General features: G+C 41.5%; 1 protein-coding gene across 1 annotated transcript in view; it reads right to left on the reverse strand.

Moving 5' to 3' along the window:
- Window positions 1-1,418: 1,418 nt before the first annotated feature.
- The window catches only part of LOC127395155 (microtubule-associated protein 1B-like), a 78,252-nt gene continuing 65,313 nt past the window's right edge, over window positions 1,419-14,357 (reverse strand). The window contains exons 6-7 of the mRNA XM_051641626.1: window positions 12,575-12,813; window positions 1,419-2,069 (exon numbers count right to left, since the gene is read on the reverse strand). Coding sequence (XP_051497586.1) covers window positions 1,914-2,069; window positions 12,575-12,813 — 395 coding nt within the window. The 3' untranslated portion in view covers window positions 1,419-1,913. The remainder of the gene's footprint in view (window positions 2,070-12,574; window positions 12,814-14,357) is intronic.

Below are 14,357 nucleotides of genomic sequence, written 5' to 3' on the forward strand. Positions count from 1 at the left end.
ATTAAGCAAAAAAATCCTAACAATGTAAAATTGAAAAAAATTATAAAATTAGGTCATAGTTCACTATATTGTGAAACTTAATACCAGCCATAATGATGAATCATACAGACCAGCACATATCTTAATTTTGGAGGCCTTTGCACCTTCTTTAAATTCAGATTTGCAAACCTACAATATAACAAGATTATTTTTTTTTATTGGGATAAAACTTCTGAGAATAAAAAATACAAACTGTCTTAAATGACGGAGCTGTTTTACATGCTGTTCCACTGCAAGAAGTCTAGAGAAGGAAAGGAAGATGGAAAGGAAGAGAGAGATTAAGTAGTAAAGAGGACTTATTTTAGCTTATTGCTTATTCTCTCTTTTTTCAAGATCTTGTGAGGATTGAGAATGTAGGTTACACCTTTTTAAATATTAGGCAATCGACATTTCATATCCCATTTTCTGCCATCATCAATAGGTTAATTTTACCATCAGGGTGCCCCTCCTCCCCACCCCCAAAAAGGTATCAGCAGGTGACTATTTTCAATAAATCTTACCTCAATATCCATTCTCACTAGAACAACATTATTAATTTATTTTACAAAACTACTAAAAAAATTGCCTTCACCTGAAAAATTTTTCTTTGCATTTTCCTGTAAATGAAAACTTTTGTTAAAAATCTATTAAAAGTTCACATAACACTAAAAAAAAAGGTTTCTGTACATTTGTTCCCATGTTTCCTCTTAAATTAAACAAATAAAATAAGGTAAGACAAAGGAAGGTTGAATACTGTAGAGACTTGCAGATAACCTTTTTCATAATCCTGAATGTTTCACTGTTTTGCAATTCTGATACTGGACACCACTTCAATCTTGCTTCTACAGTACAAAAGAAGCTTTTTTTAAAAAAAAAAAAGCTCATTTTGCCTTGTTGAACTGTCCTGGTGCATCAATGAATTGTTCACAGAACTAACATACGTAATTCATAGCACCAAGCCATTTGACCAGTCAGATAGGTTTCTAGTACCACACATGCAAACTCACACTTTTTTATTGGTGCAACTATGATCCTACATGATTTATAACTTTGCTGTCTCAACATAAAAAAATAAGTGCATCAAGTTTCTTTGTACATTCAAATCACTTTCTAAGGCAATTTGTCTACTGTATGTACTCCCAACTGCTTTGGTATTTTGCTTCAGTTAATTGACAGTGGACATGGGTGTTAAAGTGTGTAGACTTGTCAGTTCTGATTGGAGTGAGTGGATTTTTACTGGGAGCATGCCTTAGACCAACAATTCTGCGTGTTGAAAGAAAGGTTTTAGAATTTGGTCTACAATTGGTATGGTATGTAGATTATGCAGAGTTCAAATTAAAGTGGAAAACTGCCAATGAGTAGTTTAGGTTGTATGTCCCTACCTAGCCACATTCTGGTGCTTCTTATTTTCCAGCTAACTTAATTCTGTAAAGTAGGGACCTCCTTAGTGGTAGCTCAGATTGATAAAAATTTAAAACCCCCTTTTCATGTGAGTGCATAAACAGACTGCAGTAAGCAATACAGCTATTGCCATGAGACTACTGGAGATCTAATTATTTACTACTTTCTCCTCCTACCCCTCTCTCTCTTTCTCTCTCTTCGTGTTTCTTTAGAGGGCAAATGCCTCTACCTGGCTTCCAAATGTTCAGCAGAGATGAAACTGGATCTGTATTTTTGCAGTAATCTGAACCCTACTATGGGAATATTGTTATTTCCCTTAGCAATCAGCAAAGACTGAAAAATATTAGTGACTTGCATCACTGTGACACAGCATAGCATTTTGCAGGTATATAATTCAGCAGTTGAAATAGATGGGTTGAATTTTTAGAAAAGGTGTTTTCAAACTGAACAATTGCTGGAAACAAAGTTAAATCTCGTGGTGCATGGTCTTGTTCTTACAGTTCAATCTTGCATGCGGGAAATGATTCATCTTGCATAACAACAGTGCTACTGCTTGCCAAAACCATGATGTTGAGGTCCTGCTGTTTCTCATGCGTCTCTTGGTACCATTCCTTCATCACTTCTGAGTCATGGGTTGGAATTAAGGTCACCTGCAACACAAAACAGGAGAACTCTTGAGGAATGGACTGAGAAGAACTGATAATTGGAGAACAAGGGAGAACAGGCTGTCGGCAGTGGTAACAGGAGCGCCAGTGAGAGGCTGAGGACGCGGGGGAAGAAGGAGGGCCGTAGGGAGAGGTGGACTTGTAAACCTTGGAAACCAGAACTTGAATGCTCTTTTGGGAATAAATCAATGTGCTTACTGTGGAGGTGAAGGGCATTGGAGGTAAGAGTGTCCAAAGTTAAGAGGAGATCAGCAGGAGGCAGCAAAATTGATGATTTTAGAGGAATGAAGGGGACCCGAGGGTGTCAGTGTTTGACTCAAGTCTGACAACAATGCTCTCGATCCCCTCCCCCTCCCACCCAGGTAGGGAAGGAGAGAGAAAAAGAGAGAGACTTGGCTGGATTGGAAACTAAACCACACAGCTTTAATTAAACACTAATGATATAAGAAAATATATACAATTATATACAGATATGTTCAGGTATGTGCAAGAGCCTCTTGCCTCCCCCCACCCCCAGCAACTCCCACAGCACTCCCCTAAGCTGCGAACAGTCCCGAGAAATCCCGGAGCTGCTGCCGGAGAAAGCGGAGAGTGATGAGGATCAGGAGAGCTCAAGCCTGGGGGTCAACGGTGCTGGATGGATGGAGTCCTCCCCGAACGCTGGCCATGGACGGAAGAGAAAGGAAGAAAAAGCAGGAAGGAAGTTGCCTTCTGTGATCTCTGACCTTCCTCTGAGCTTATGTAGATATATGGAATGGAATATCTCTGGCCAATTTTGCTGTCTGTCTAACTCAGCCTCCTACAGGGGGGTCATAGATCTCCCCGTAGTGTCTGAACCGGCAAAGATGAGACCTTGAAGACCCAGCAGTTAGAAAAACATTCCACTGTCTTATCAGCTTTAGAAGAACACACTGTTGCTAGTTAAAAGAAAGCTCACTGAAGGAAAAAAAATCAGTAAAAAGGAAAATTGGCTTAATCCTGGCTCAAACCAGGACAGAGGGGAATCCAGCTGAATGTCTGGTTGTAATCAAGCAGGGAGAAAAGGAGGTTTTTAGTGGATACCGGAGCAACATTCTCAGTTTTGAATACTTGTAAAGGGAAATTGGGCACCAAACCAACAAATATAATTGGGGCCACAGGGAAGGAGGAAAATAGGCCATTCCTTCAACCCCTGGATTTGAAATTTGAAAATAAAATAATCACACATGAATTCTTGTATGTACCAGAATGCCTGATACCCTTATTAGGGAGAGATTTGCTATCTAAAGTAAATGCACAAATTGTTTTTGAAAATGGAGAGCTCCTTCTAAAGATACCTGAGTCAAAGACAGAAGAAATCTTGATGATACAAGAAAAAATAAAAGAATGAGAAATTCCACAAGAAGTGGATTTGGCAGTAATCCCTACAGTATGGGACACAGATATGCCTGGCAAATCAAAATTAGCACAGCCTGTGAAAATAGAATTGAAAGAGGGTGCAAAGCCTGTGAGGATTAAACAACATCCAATCAAACCAGAAGCCAGGAAAGGGATTAAGAAGTTGATAAGTTCGTAGAATATAAAATTCTCAAAGAATATGAACCCAGATACAATATCCCAATCTTACCAGTGAGAAAACCTTCAGGTGAGTATAGGTTGGTACAGGATCTGAGTGCTATAAATCAGATAGTTAAGGACATACACCCTGTAGTGGCAAATCCATACACTCTGTTAACAACTTTAAGGGAGGAACATCAGTGGTTTACAGTGCTTGATTTAAAAGATGCTTTCTTTTGCATACCCCTGGACGAGGAAAGCAGGAAACTGTTTGCTTTTGAATGGGAGAATCCACAAACAGGGCGAAAGATGCAGCTAACGTGGACAAGACTACCACAAGGATTTAAGAACAGCCCAACAATTTTTGGAAAGCAACTGGCAAAAGAACTCAAGATATGGAAACAAGATGATTCAAGAATGAAACTGGAACATTTGCTTCTACAATATGTGGGTGACATACTGATTGCTACAGAAGATAGATCCACCTATATAAAGGTGACAATAGAACTTTTAAATTTTCTTGGACTAAACAGGTACAAGGTATCCACAAACAAAGCCCAAATAACAAGACAGACTGTAATATATCTGGGCTTTGAGATTTCAAAAGGACAATGGCAATTGGGAACAGACCATAAGGAAGCCATTTGTGGCATCCTGGAGCCCAAAAATGTTCATGAACTGAGGGCCTTCTTGGGAATGGCCGGGTGGTGTTGCCTCTGGATAATGACTTACGGTCTAATAGCCAAGCTGTTGTATGAAGCTCAAAAGAATTCTCCCTTTGTATAGGGTCCACATCAGCAACAGGCCTTTAGAGACCTAAAACAAGCATTAATGTCTGCACCTGCCCTGGGACTTCCAGATTTAACCAAAGATTTCCAGTTGTTTGTTCATGAAAGACAGCATCTAGTGTTGGGAGTATTGACCCAGAAGCTGGAAGAGACCAGTTGGATATTTCTCCAAACAACTGGATACTGTAAGGGATGGCCTACTTGTCTCTGAGCAGTTGCTGCTACAGTGATGCTTATCCAAGAAGCCCAAAAACTGACTTTGGGAAGAACAATAACAGTGTATGTCCCACATATGCTCATAACTGTTTTAAAACAAAAGGGGAGACATTGGTTGTACCCTAGCAGAATGATGAAATACCAGGTGGTGTTGACTGTACAACCTGGTAAATCCTGCAGTCTTTTTAAGTTCTACACAGGAAGAAGGGCAGCTGCAACATGACTGCCTCGCTACCATCAAGCATGTATTCCAGTCGAGAGGACTTGAAAGACACACCATTGGAAGATCCCGACTGGGAGTTGTACACAGATGGCAGCAGTTTTGTGGAACATGTAGTTCGATACACTAGATATGTGGTAACAACTGAAAAATCGATCATAGAGGCAAAAGCATTGTCTGGCACCACTTCAGCCCAAAATGCAGAGCTTATTGCTTTAACCAGGGCCCTTGAATTAAGTGGAGGAAAGAAGGTAAACATTTGGACTGATTCAAAATATGCCTTTGGGATAGTACATGTCCATGGGATCCTGTGGAATGAACGAGGTTTATTATCCCAAGGATCAAATATTAAACATCAAAATGACATTTTGCAACTATTGCAAGCAGTGGCAATCGTGCACTGTAAAGCACATCAGGTGGGAAATACAAAAGAGATCAGAGGGAATAACTTAGCAGATAGAGCTGCCAGAAAGGCAGTGAGAAAAAAATCTTTACAAATGCCTTTAATTCCAACCAAAATGATAACTCTCCTGAAGGAGAGGCCTAAACATTCAGAAGAGGATGAAAAATTAGGAAAATTATTGGTTGCAAAGAAAAATCTGGCTGGATGGTGGGTCACACCTAATGGACAGGTAATAGTACCACCTCTCCTAATGAGAGAAATAATTCAGACAAAACACCAAGAATGTCATTGGGGTGTGGAAGCTTTATTAATCCTTTTAAAAAGGCAAGTGGTATCAGTCAAAATGCTAGGAATAGCCAAAATGATAACTGCAAAATGTGATGTGTGTTTAAAGAATAATCCAGTGATGAAGAAAAGAGTTCAAATAGGTAAGCTCAAATCTGGCACAGAACCAGGTGATTAATGGTAAATAGACTTTTCAGAGCTACCCAGACAAAACTGGTATCAGTACATTCTGGTGGGGGTTGAAACTTTTACAGGATGGCCAGAAGCCCTTCCTTGTCATACTACACAGGCAAAAGAGGTTGTAAAATGGCTATTCCAAGAAAGAATACCAAGGTTTGGAGTACCTATTGGGATCTCTTCAGACAGAGGTCCACATTTTGTTGCTGAAGTTGTGCAAAGTGTATGCAAAGCCCTGGGAATTACTTGGGATTTACATGCACCATGGAGGCCACAATCTAGTGGAAAAGTAGAAAGGATGAATCAGACACTAAAAAGGCAAATTAGCAAAATATGCCAAGAAACTAATTTGAAGTGGCCCCATGCACTCCCATTGGCATTGTTGCGGATCAGGGTACAGCCAAAAAGTGGCACCTCGGTCAGTCCTTACAAATTACTATATGGGGAGCCATATGAATCCCAGAACCAAATCCAAACATGCATGTAAAAGGAAAACAAGATGTGTATAACTATCTGCTTTCTCTAGGAAAAACCTTAACTGCAATCCGGGATGCAGTGGTGTTAAACAGCTCTCTCTGTTTAAAAAATCCCATGCATGATTTTCAACCTGGAGACTACATCTACGTAAAAACATGGACCTCTGAACCCTTGCAGGAACGCTGGAAAGGACCCTTTCAGGTGCTGCTAACTACTTTTACAGCCATCAAGATTGCAGAATCAGAGGCGTGTATCCACTACACTAGAGTGAAGAAGGCATCCTCTTCATGGAAGATCATCAATAGAGATCCAGAGACTTTAAAATCAACTCTAAAACATGTCTAATTTTACATACCAGTTTGGGATTGTTGTTATAGGTCTCATTTTTATTTGGAGACTAATGCTAGTGGGAGCCTGGTTTGAGACCAAAATTAAGAGAAAAAATTTAGATTTGAAGGTGAGAAATAAAATAGGTAGAAACGGATCAGCTGATATAACTCCCAAGAAAAGCACCAGAAGAAAATGTAATAGTTGGCTTAATTAAAGAATTTGCCAACTTGCAGAATGTAACACAGGTTACTGCTTGTTTACCAGTGCCAAGAGCAGTAGGTGAATCTGTTTCATGGGGAATTTTAACAATGAATTTAACCAATATAGAGCACAAAAATGAGAATACCCATTGTAAGCAGGTCCCCATTGTTGAATGGCAAGAACAAGTAGAAAACATTTGGAAGAAATGTAAATATCCAGGGAACAGAGCTGATTGTCAAAAGTTACCAAATTTTTGTTTTGAATCAATAAGAGATCTATCAGCTCATATGCATTTTCTTTGTAGTGGACCAACCTGTGATGAAAGAAATAGAGGATATTGTTCTCATACTGAACCAATTAAGATAAATGTTAGCCAAATAATTATGGAATATAGATCATAGAATCATAGAATCCTAGGAGTTGGAAGGGACCTCGAAAGATCATCTAGTCCAACCCCCCTGCCAGAGCAGGGTCACCTAGAGCACATCACACAGGAAGGCGTCCAGGGGGTTTTGAATGTCTCCAGTGAAGAAGACTCCACAACCTCTCTGGGCAGCCTGTTCCAGTGCTCTGTCACTCTCACAGAAAAAAAAAATGTTCTGATATTCACCTTGAACCTCCTATGCTCCAATTTGCATCCATTGCCCCTTGTCCTATCACTGGTCACCACTGAGAAAAGCCTAACTCCATCTCCCTGACACTCACCCCTTACATAGTTGTAAACATTGATGAGGTCACCCCTCAGTCTCCTTTTCTCCAAGCTAAAGAGACCCAGCTCCCTTAGCCTCTCCTCATAAGGGAGATGATCCACTCCCTTAATCATCTTTGTGGCTCTGCGTTGGACTCTTTCCAGCAGTTCCCTGTCCTTCTTGAACTGAGGGGCCCAGAACTGGACACAATACTCCAGATGCAGCCTCACCAATGCACAATAGAGGGGGAGGAGAACCTCTCTTGACCGACTAACCACACCCTTTCTAATGCACCCCAGGATGCCATTGGCCTTCTTAGCCACAAGGGCACATTGCTGGCTCATGGTCATCCTCCTGTCTACCAGGACCCCCAGGTCCCTTTCACCTACACTGCTCTCCAGCAGGTCAGCCCCCAACCTGTACTGGTACATGGGGTTTCTCTTCCCCAAATGCAAAACTCTACACTTGCCCTTGTTGAACTTCATCAGATTTCTCCCCGCCCAACTCTCCAGCCTGTCCAAGTCCCTCTGAATGGCAGCACAGCCCTCCAGTGTGTCAGCCACTCCTCCCAGCTTTGTGTCATCAGCAAACTTGCTGAGAGTACATTCTATACCCTCATCCAGGTTGTTGATGAAGATGTTGAACAACACCGGTCCCAGTACTGACCCCTGAGGGACTCCACTAGTCACACACCTCCAACCAGATTCCGCCCCATTGACTACAACTCTCTGCCTCCTTCCTTTCAACCAGTTCTTGATCCACCTCACTACCTGATCACCAAACCCATTCTTGATCAACTTATCTACAAGGATGCTGTGGGAGACGGTGTCAAATGCTTTACTGAAATCAAGATAGACCACATCTACCGCTCTACCATCATCCATCCACCTAGTAATTTCCTCATAGAAGGCTATAAGGTTAGTCAAACATGATTTACCCTTGATAAAACCATGCTGACTGCTCCTGATGACCCCCATGTCCTTGATATGCCTAGAGATAGCGACAAGAACAAGTTGTTCCATCACCTTTCCAGGGATGGAGGTGAGGCTGACCGGTCTATAGTTACCCGGGTCCTCCTTCTTGCCCTTCTTGTAGACTGGAGTGACATTTGCTATCCTCCAGTCCTCAGGCACCTCTCCTGTTACCCACGACTTGCCAAAGATGATGGAGAGTGGCCTAGCAATGACCTCCGCCAGCTCCCTCAGCACCCTTGGGTGCATTTCATCCGGACCCATCGATTTATGGATGTCCAGATTACTCAACTGATCCCTAACCCAATCCTCATCTACCATGTCAAACTCCTCCTCTATCTTGACTTCTTCTGGGGTTATATGAAACTGGGGCTCATGGGGAAATCCTGCAGGAGTAAAGACAGATGCAAAGAAGGCGTTCAGAATGTACAAGAAACAGAGATGCAGTGGGATTCTATATGGTCCATGCCTATATTGTCTCAATTTCAGTATATGTCTAGAGCTTCCTGGTGCTTTACTTGGGACGGGGCAGCTTTTGCAGTGTTTCCATCAATAAATGATAGAGGAAGTACACTGTGAGAAAAGGAAAAGTTAGTGTCTTGGTGGAAATGTGAAAAAGTATACAATTGCAGTACTGTGGACCTAGTAATTCAGAAAATTACCCCTTTGGCTGTGGCCTATGCCGAGGACTTAAGAATAGTCTTAATTTAACTAAAACCTATCTAACTAAAGGAGGAACAATATTTATCTGTAGAAGGTCTACAATTCAGAGCCCAGGACATTTAGTTTGGGCAATGAGTGATGGAACCTGGACAACACATCTGCCTCTGGATGGAAAAGTAAAAGAGATCATCTTAGGTATGCCAACTTTGTGCCAAATTTGGAAAAAATCACCCTTTAAGGGATCCCTAGAAAATTTGGAAATAAAGCGAGTAAAGAGATCAGAGACAGATGAAATATGGAACGAACCACTGACAGAAGTAAAAATTGGCTGGGTTCTAGAATCCCTCTTAAATCCCATAGCATCATATAGAAACAGGGAATGGGTCTATCAACTGACTGGACAGGTGGAAAAGCTGGTGAACATCACAAAGAAGGGATTTAGAGAATTAAATTTGCAGTTACAGGCAACCTCAAGAATAACTTTACAGAATAGAATGGCATTAGATTTACTCTTACTGAAAGAGCATGGAGTTTGTGGATACCTAAGAAGCAGCATGGACCATTGTTGTATACACATTCCAAATGTAACTCAGGATGTGGAACATGATTTAGAATTATCAGGGAAGATCAGAGAAGATACTCAGACAATCCAAGAAGATATGTCAGAGGACTGGATAGATAAGATTTTTAGTGGATCAGGCTGGAATCTGAGTTAATGGATAAAATCATTAATTGGCACATTATTTGTTTTATCACTAGTTTTCCTAATGATAATGTTGATCTACTCTTGTTTGAAAAGGCAAATTGACAGCAAAACTGCATTTAATCACATGATTATAAGTGCAGTATTGAGAAACAAGATGAAAGAGAAATGATAACAAGGCTCCCACCAGCATATAGTGAAGCAAAACAAGTAATTTTCTTTAGTGTGAAAGTATTGAAATAATTTTCAAAACTTTCAAAGGGGGAAAATGTTACTGATTTGAGGAGATTTTGATTATTTGGGGGGGTGTTGGGGGCCTGATCGGGCCTAGTCGGGCTTGATCAAGATAAGGCCTTAGGAGAAACTGTTCTGTTCTCATAGGAATCATATGGTGGGGGGGGTGATTGTGTTTTACTTCAATAGTCACAGAAACCACATTGTCCTGGTTTGAGCCAGGATGAAGACAGTTTTCCTTTTTATGGAACAACTTGTCCTTGGCACTATCTCTAGACATATCAAGGAGATGGGGGTCATCAAGAGCAGTCAACATGGTTTTACCAAGGGTAAGTCATGTTTGACTAACCTCATAGCCTTCTATGAGGAAATTACTAGGTGGATAGATGATGGTAGAGCGGTAGATGTGGTCTATCTTGATTTCAGTAAAGCATTTGACACCGTCTCCCACAGCATCCTTGTAGATAAGTTGATCAAGTATGGGTTTGATGATCAGGCAGTGAGGTGGATCAAGAACTGGTTGAAAGGAAGAAGTCAGAGAGTTGTAATCAATGGGGCAGAATCTAGTTGGAGGCCTGTGACTAGTGGAGTCCCTCAGGGGTCGGTACTGGGACCGGTGTTGTTCAACATCTTCATCAACGACCTGGATGAGGGCACAGAATGTACCCTCAGCAAGTTTGCTGATGACACCAAGCTGGGAGGAGTGGCTGACACACCAGAAGGCTGTGCTGCCATTCAGAGAGACTTAGACAGGCTGGAGACTTGGGCGAGGAAAAACCTGATGAAGTTTAACAAGAGCAAGTGTAGAGTTTTGCATTTGGGGAAGAAAAACGCCATGCACCAGTACAGGTTGGGGGCTGACCTGCTGGAGAGCAGTGTAGGTGAAAGGGACCTGGGGGTCCTGGTAGACAGGAGGATGACCATGAGCCAGCAGTGTGCCCTTGTGGCTAAGAAGGCCAATGGCATCCTGGGGTGTATTAGAAAGGGTGTGGTTAGTAGGTCAAGAGAGGTTCTCCTCCCCCTCTATTCTGCATTGGTGAGGCCACATCTGGAATATTGTGTCCAGTTCTGGGCCCCTCAGTTCAAGAAGGACAGGGAAGTGCTTGAAAGAGTCCAGCGCAGAGCCACAAGGATGATTAAGGGAGTGGAACATCTCCCTTATGAGGAAAGGCTGAGGGAGCTGGGTCTCTTTAGTTTGGAGAAAAGGAGACTGAGGGGGGACCTCATCAATGTTTACAAATATGTAAAGGGTGAGTGTCAAGACGATGGAGTTAAGCTTTTTTCGGTGATGACCAGTGATAGGACAAGGAGTAATGGATACAAGTTGGAGCATAGGAGGTTTAAGATGAATATCAGGAAAAATTTTTTTACTGTAAGAGTGACAGAGCACTGGAACAGGCTGCCCAGAGAGGTTGTGGAGTCTCCTTCGCTGGAGACATTCAAAACCCGCCTGGACGCCTTCCTGTGTGATGTGACCCTGCTCTGGCGGGGGGGTTGGACTAGATGATCTTTCGAGGTCCCTTCCAACCCCTAGGATTCTATGATTCTATGATTCTTTTTACTGATTTTTTTTCCTTCACTAAGCTCTCTTTTAACTAGTAGCAAGTGTTCCAACTAGAGCTGATAACGGTGGAATGTTTTTCTAACTGCTGGGTCTTCAAGGTCACACCTTCACTCTGCTGGCTCAGACATTACGGGGAGATCTATGAACCCCCTGTAGGAGGCTGAATTAGACAGACAGCAAAATTAGCCAGAGATACTCAATTCCATATATCTACATAAGCTCAGAGGAAGGTCAGAGATCACAGAAGACAACTTCCTTCCTGCTTCTTCTTCTTCCCTTCTCTTCCATCCATGGCCGGTGTCCGGGGAGGACTCCGTCCATCCATCACCATCGACCCCCAGGCTTGAGCTCTCCTGACCCTCATAACTCTCCGCTTTCTCTGGCAGTGATCCAGGAATTTTCAAGACTGTTCACAGCTGAAGAGAGTGCTGTGGGAGTTGCTGGGGGTGGGGGGAGGCAATAGGGGTTTTGTACATTTCCTAAACACATTTGTATACAATTGTATATATTTTCTTTTATCATTGGTGTTTAATTAAAGCTGTGTAGTTTAGTTTTCAATCCAGAGTGTCTCTCTCCTAATTCTCTCTCTCCTTCCCTACCTGGGTGGGAGGGGGAGGGGATCGAGAGCATTGTTGTCGAACCCAAGTCAAACGGTGACACAAGTGTACATTATTACCATATAGATCATGAAACATTCACTTTTCTTTCCTACTTACAAACTGCAAGGTTTCCAAACTTGGATCATATATGGTATAGCAACAAGATGAAATAGCCAAATGATCCTGTAAACCAGTTCCAATTGGTTTATTCTGCAGAGATAGGTCAGAAGGGCCAGAAATGGGGGAGCAGCTGATTATGGTGCAGCTCTGTGCTTCACTTGTGTGTCCTCTCACATCACTGGTGAAACAAGGTGCCCAGGCTGGGAACTCCTGTCCCCAGTAGCCACTGCGCACTCCAAAAGTGCTCTGGTTTCCTGTAGTTGCTTCCCAGAGAAGATTAAATTTCCAGGCAGAAATACTAGTGAACAGCCTACCTGCATGCTACTCTCCCACTGGGCCTTGCCCTCCAGCAGGGAGTCCAGAACAGCCCTGCTTGGTTCCTCGGCTGCAGAATCGTTCCCGCTCACCACGTAGTAGGATGATCGCACCCTCTTGAAAAACTCAATGTTGACATTCTTGCTATTGCTGTGGTTAGGAACGTACACCAGATCCAAATACACTGGAGGTCCTGGAGGAACCGCTGTATATTTTGCTGACTTACTATTCCCAAGTCCTTTGGAAATCAAGCAACAAAAGAGTATATCATAGACTGGTTAAAACATGCATTTGTTAAATACCATTACAACCACTGTGATGATATTCTTAAAAATGCTATTGTTGGTTAAGCATTACATAGCTACAATTGTACTTCTGTGTCCCCTGAAACAGTTATGGCATTACCCTTCTACATCTAATGACACGTTCCAGCTTTCTTGTATGCCAATTACAATTGTACTAGGAGGAAAAAAATGGAATAAAAGTAACTAACTATATAATACAATAAAAACTCACTACTACATAACCAACATTTGACTGAACCTTTCCCAGTAATATACTGTTATTATCCAACAATTACTATGCAGGGCTGTGATTACTGAATTACCATTCAATAAATGGCAGTATTGTTTTCCAAGTTAAGAAGTAGTTTTTCAAAAGACTCTGGTATGCGTTATTATAAAAGCAAGGTGTCGCAAGCCGGTAGCCCCCCGGTTACACAGGGAATCATGCAGAAGCGGCCTTGAGATTTGGGGTATCAGCACATACCAAGACATAGTAGTTGTTGATATGTTCAGACTGTCTTACAGGTGCATCAGGAAGCTACTACATGTGAGCAGAAAGAGAGGCAAAGAGGATCTTGGGAGAACAGAGAAGTTTCCTAATGCAATTACTTCAGGAAACTGAGAACAAGTGTTTGTCTGTCTGTTAGATCCCTATTTGCATACATAAACTAGCCACTTATTACAAAAAGTAGAGGGAAGCATGTTTTTGCTGTTATACATAGTGTAGCATCTGTTTTAAGAAGAGGTTCAGTCAAAAGGAAGTTCAAACACTTGCATTAAAAATGCTACCAAAAAAGCTGCTTTTGCTACACCCTGGATCATTATGTGAACTGACAATCAGGATTTAACCAGTATTTGTATCCAGATGATCATAATTTATGTTTTATTTGCTTTCTCATGATGTTACAGAGGATGAAATTTGGTAAACTAAATTCTCTTAGCAATACAATCTATTTAGGATCACATATTGTAAAGCCAGGAAAGTCCAATATAATTGTCTAGTGTGAACTGCCATTCATCACAGGGCAATGTGCCAAATAAGCATTATAATATTATAAGATTTCCTGAATTACAGAGTTTTAAAATATTAGGTATGTTACAAAATCTTTTATAATTTTTCATCATAAAACATCTGTGATACATCTTTCTGAATTGTGGCTACCAACACCGGATAAAATATTAGACGTTACATTTTGCACTTAAATGTCATTATCAAATAGAGCCTTGTCTTCAGCTCTAGCATATACCTGAGAAGTATGCTCCAAGGAAGAAGACCCTAATATAAAGCTAAAGTGCTGGAAAACTGTACAGCATGAGGATCAGTACTTCTGCTTTGAAAAGCATCTATTAACAGAGACATACAAACAATGGTGTAAGAAAGGAACAGGAGACCACTTAAAATGTGGAAGCTACAGATAGCTGAATTTTACATTTAGGTGTAAAATGTTCTAATATTTTATCCAATGTTGGTATCCACAATTCAGAAAGATGTATCACA

Source organism: Apus apus, chromosome W (genome assembly GCF_020740795.1).
Source record: "Apus apus isolate bApuApu2 chromosome W, bApuApu2.pri.cur, whole genome shotgun sequence".
In the NCBI taxonomy this organism is placed as follows: domain Eukaryota; kingdom Metazoa; phylum Chordata; class Aves; order Apodiformes; family Apodidae; genus Apus; species Apus apus.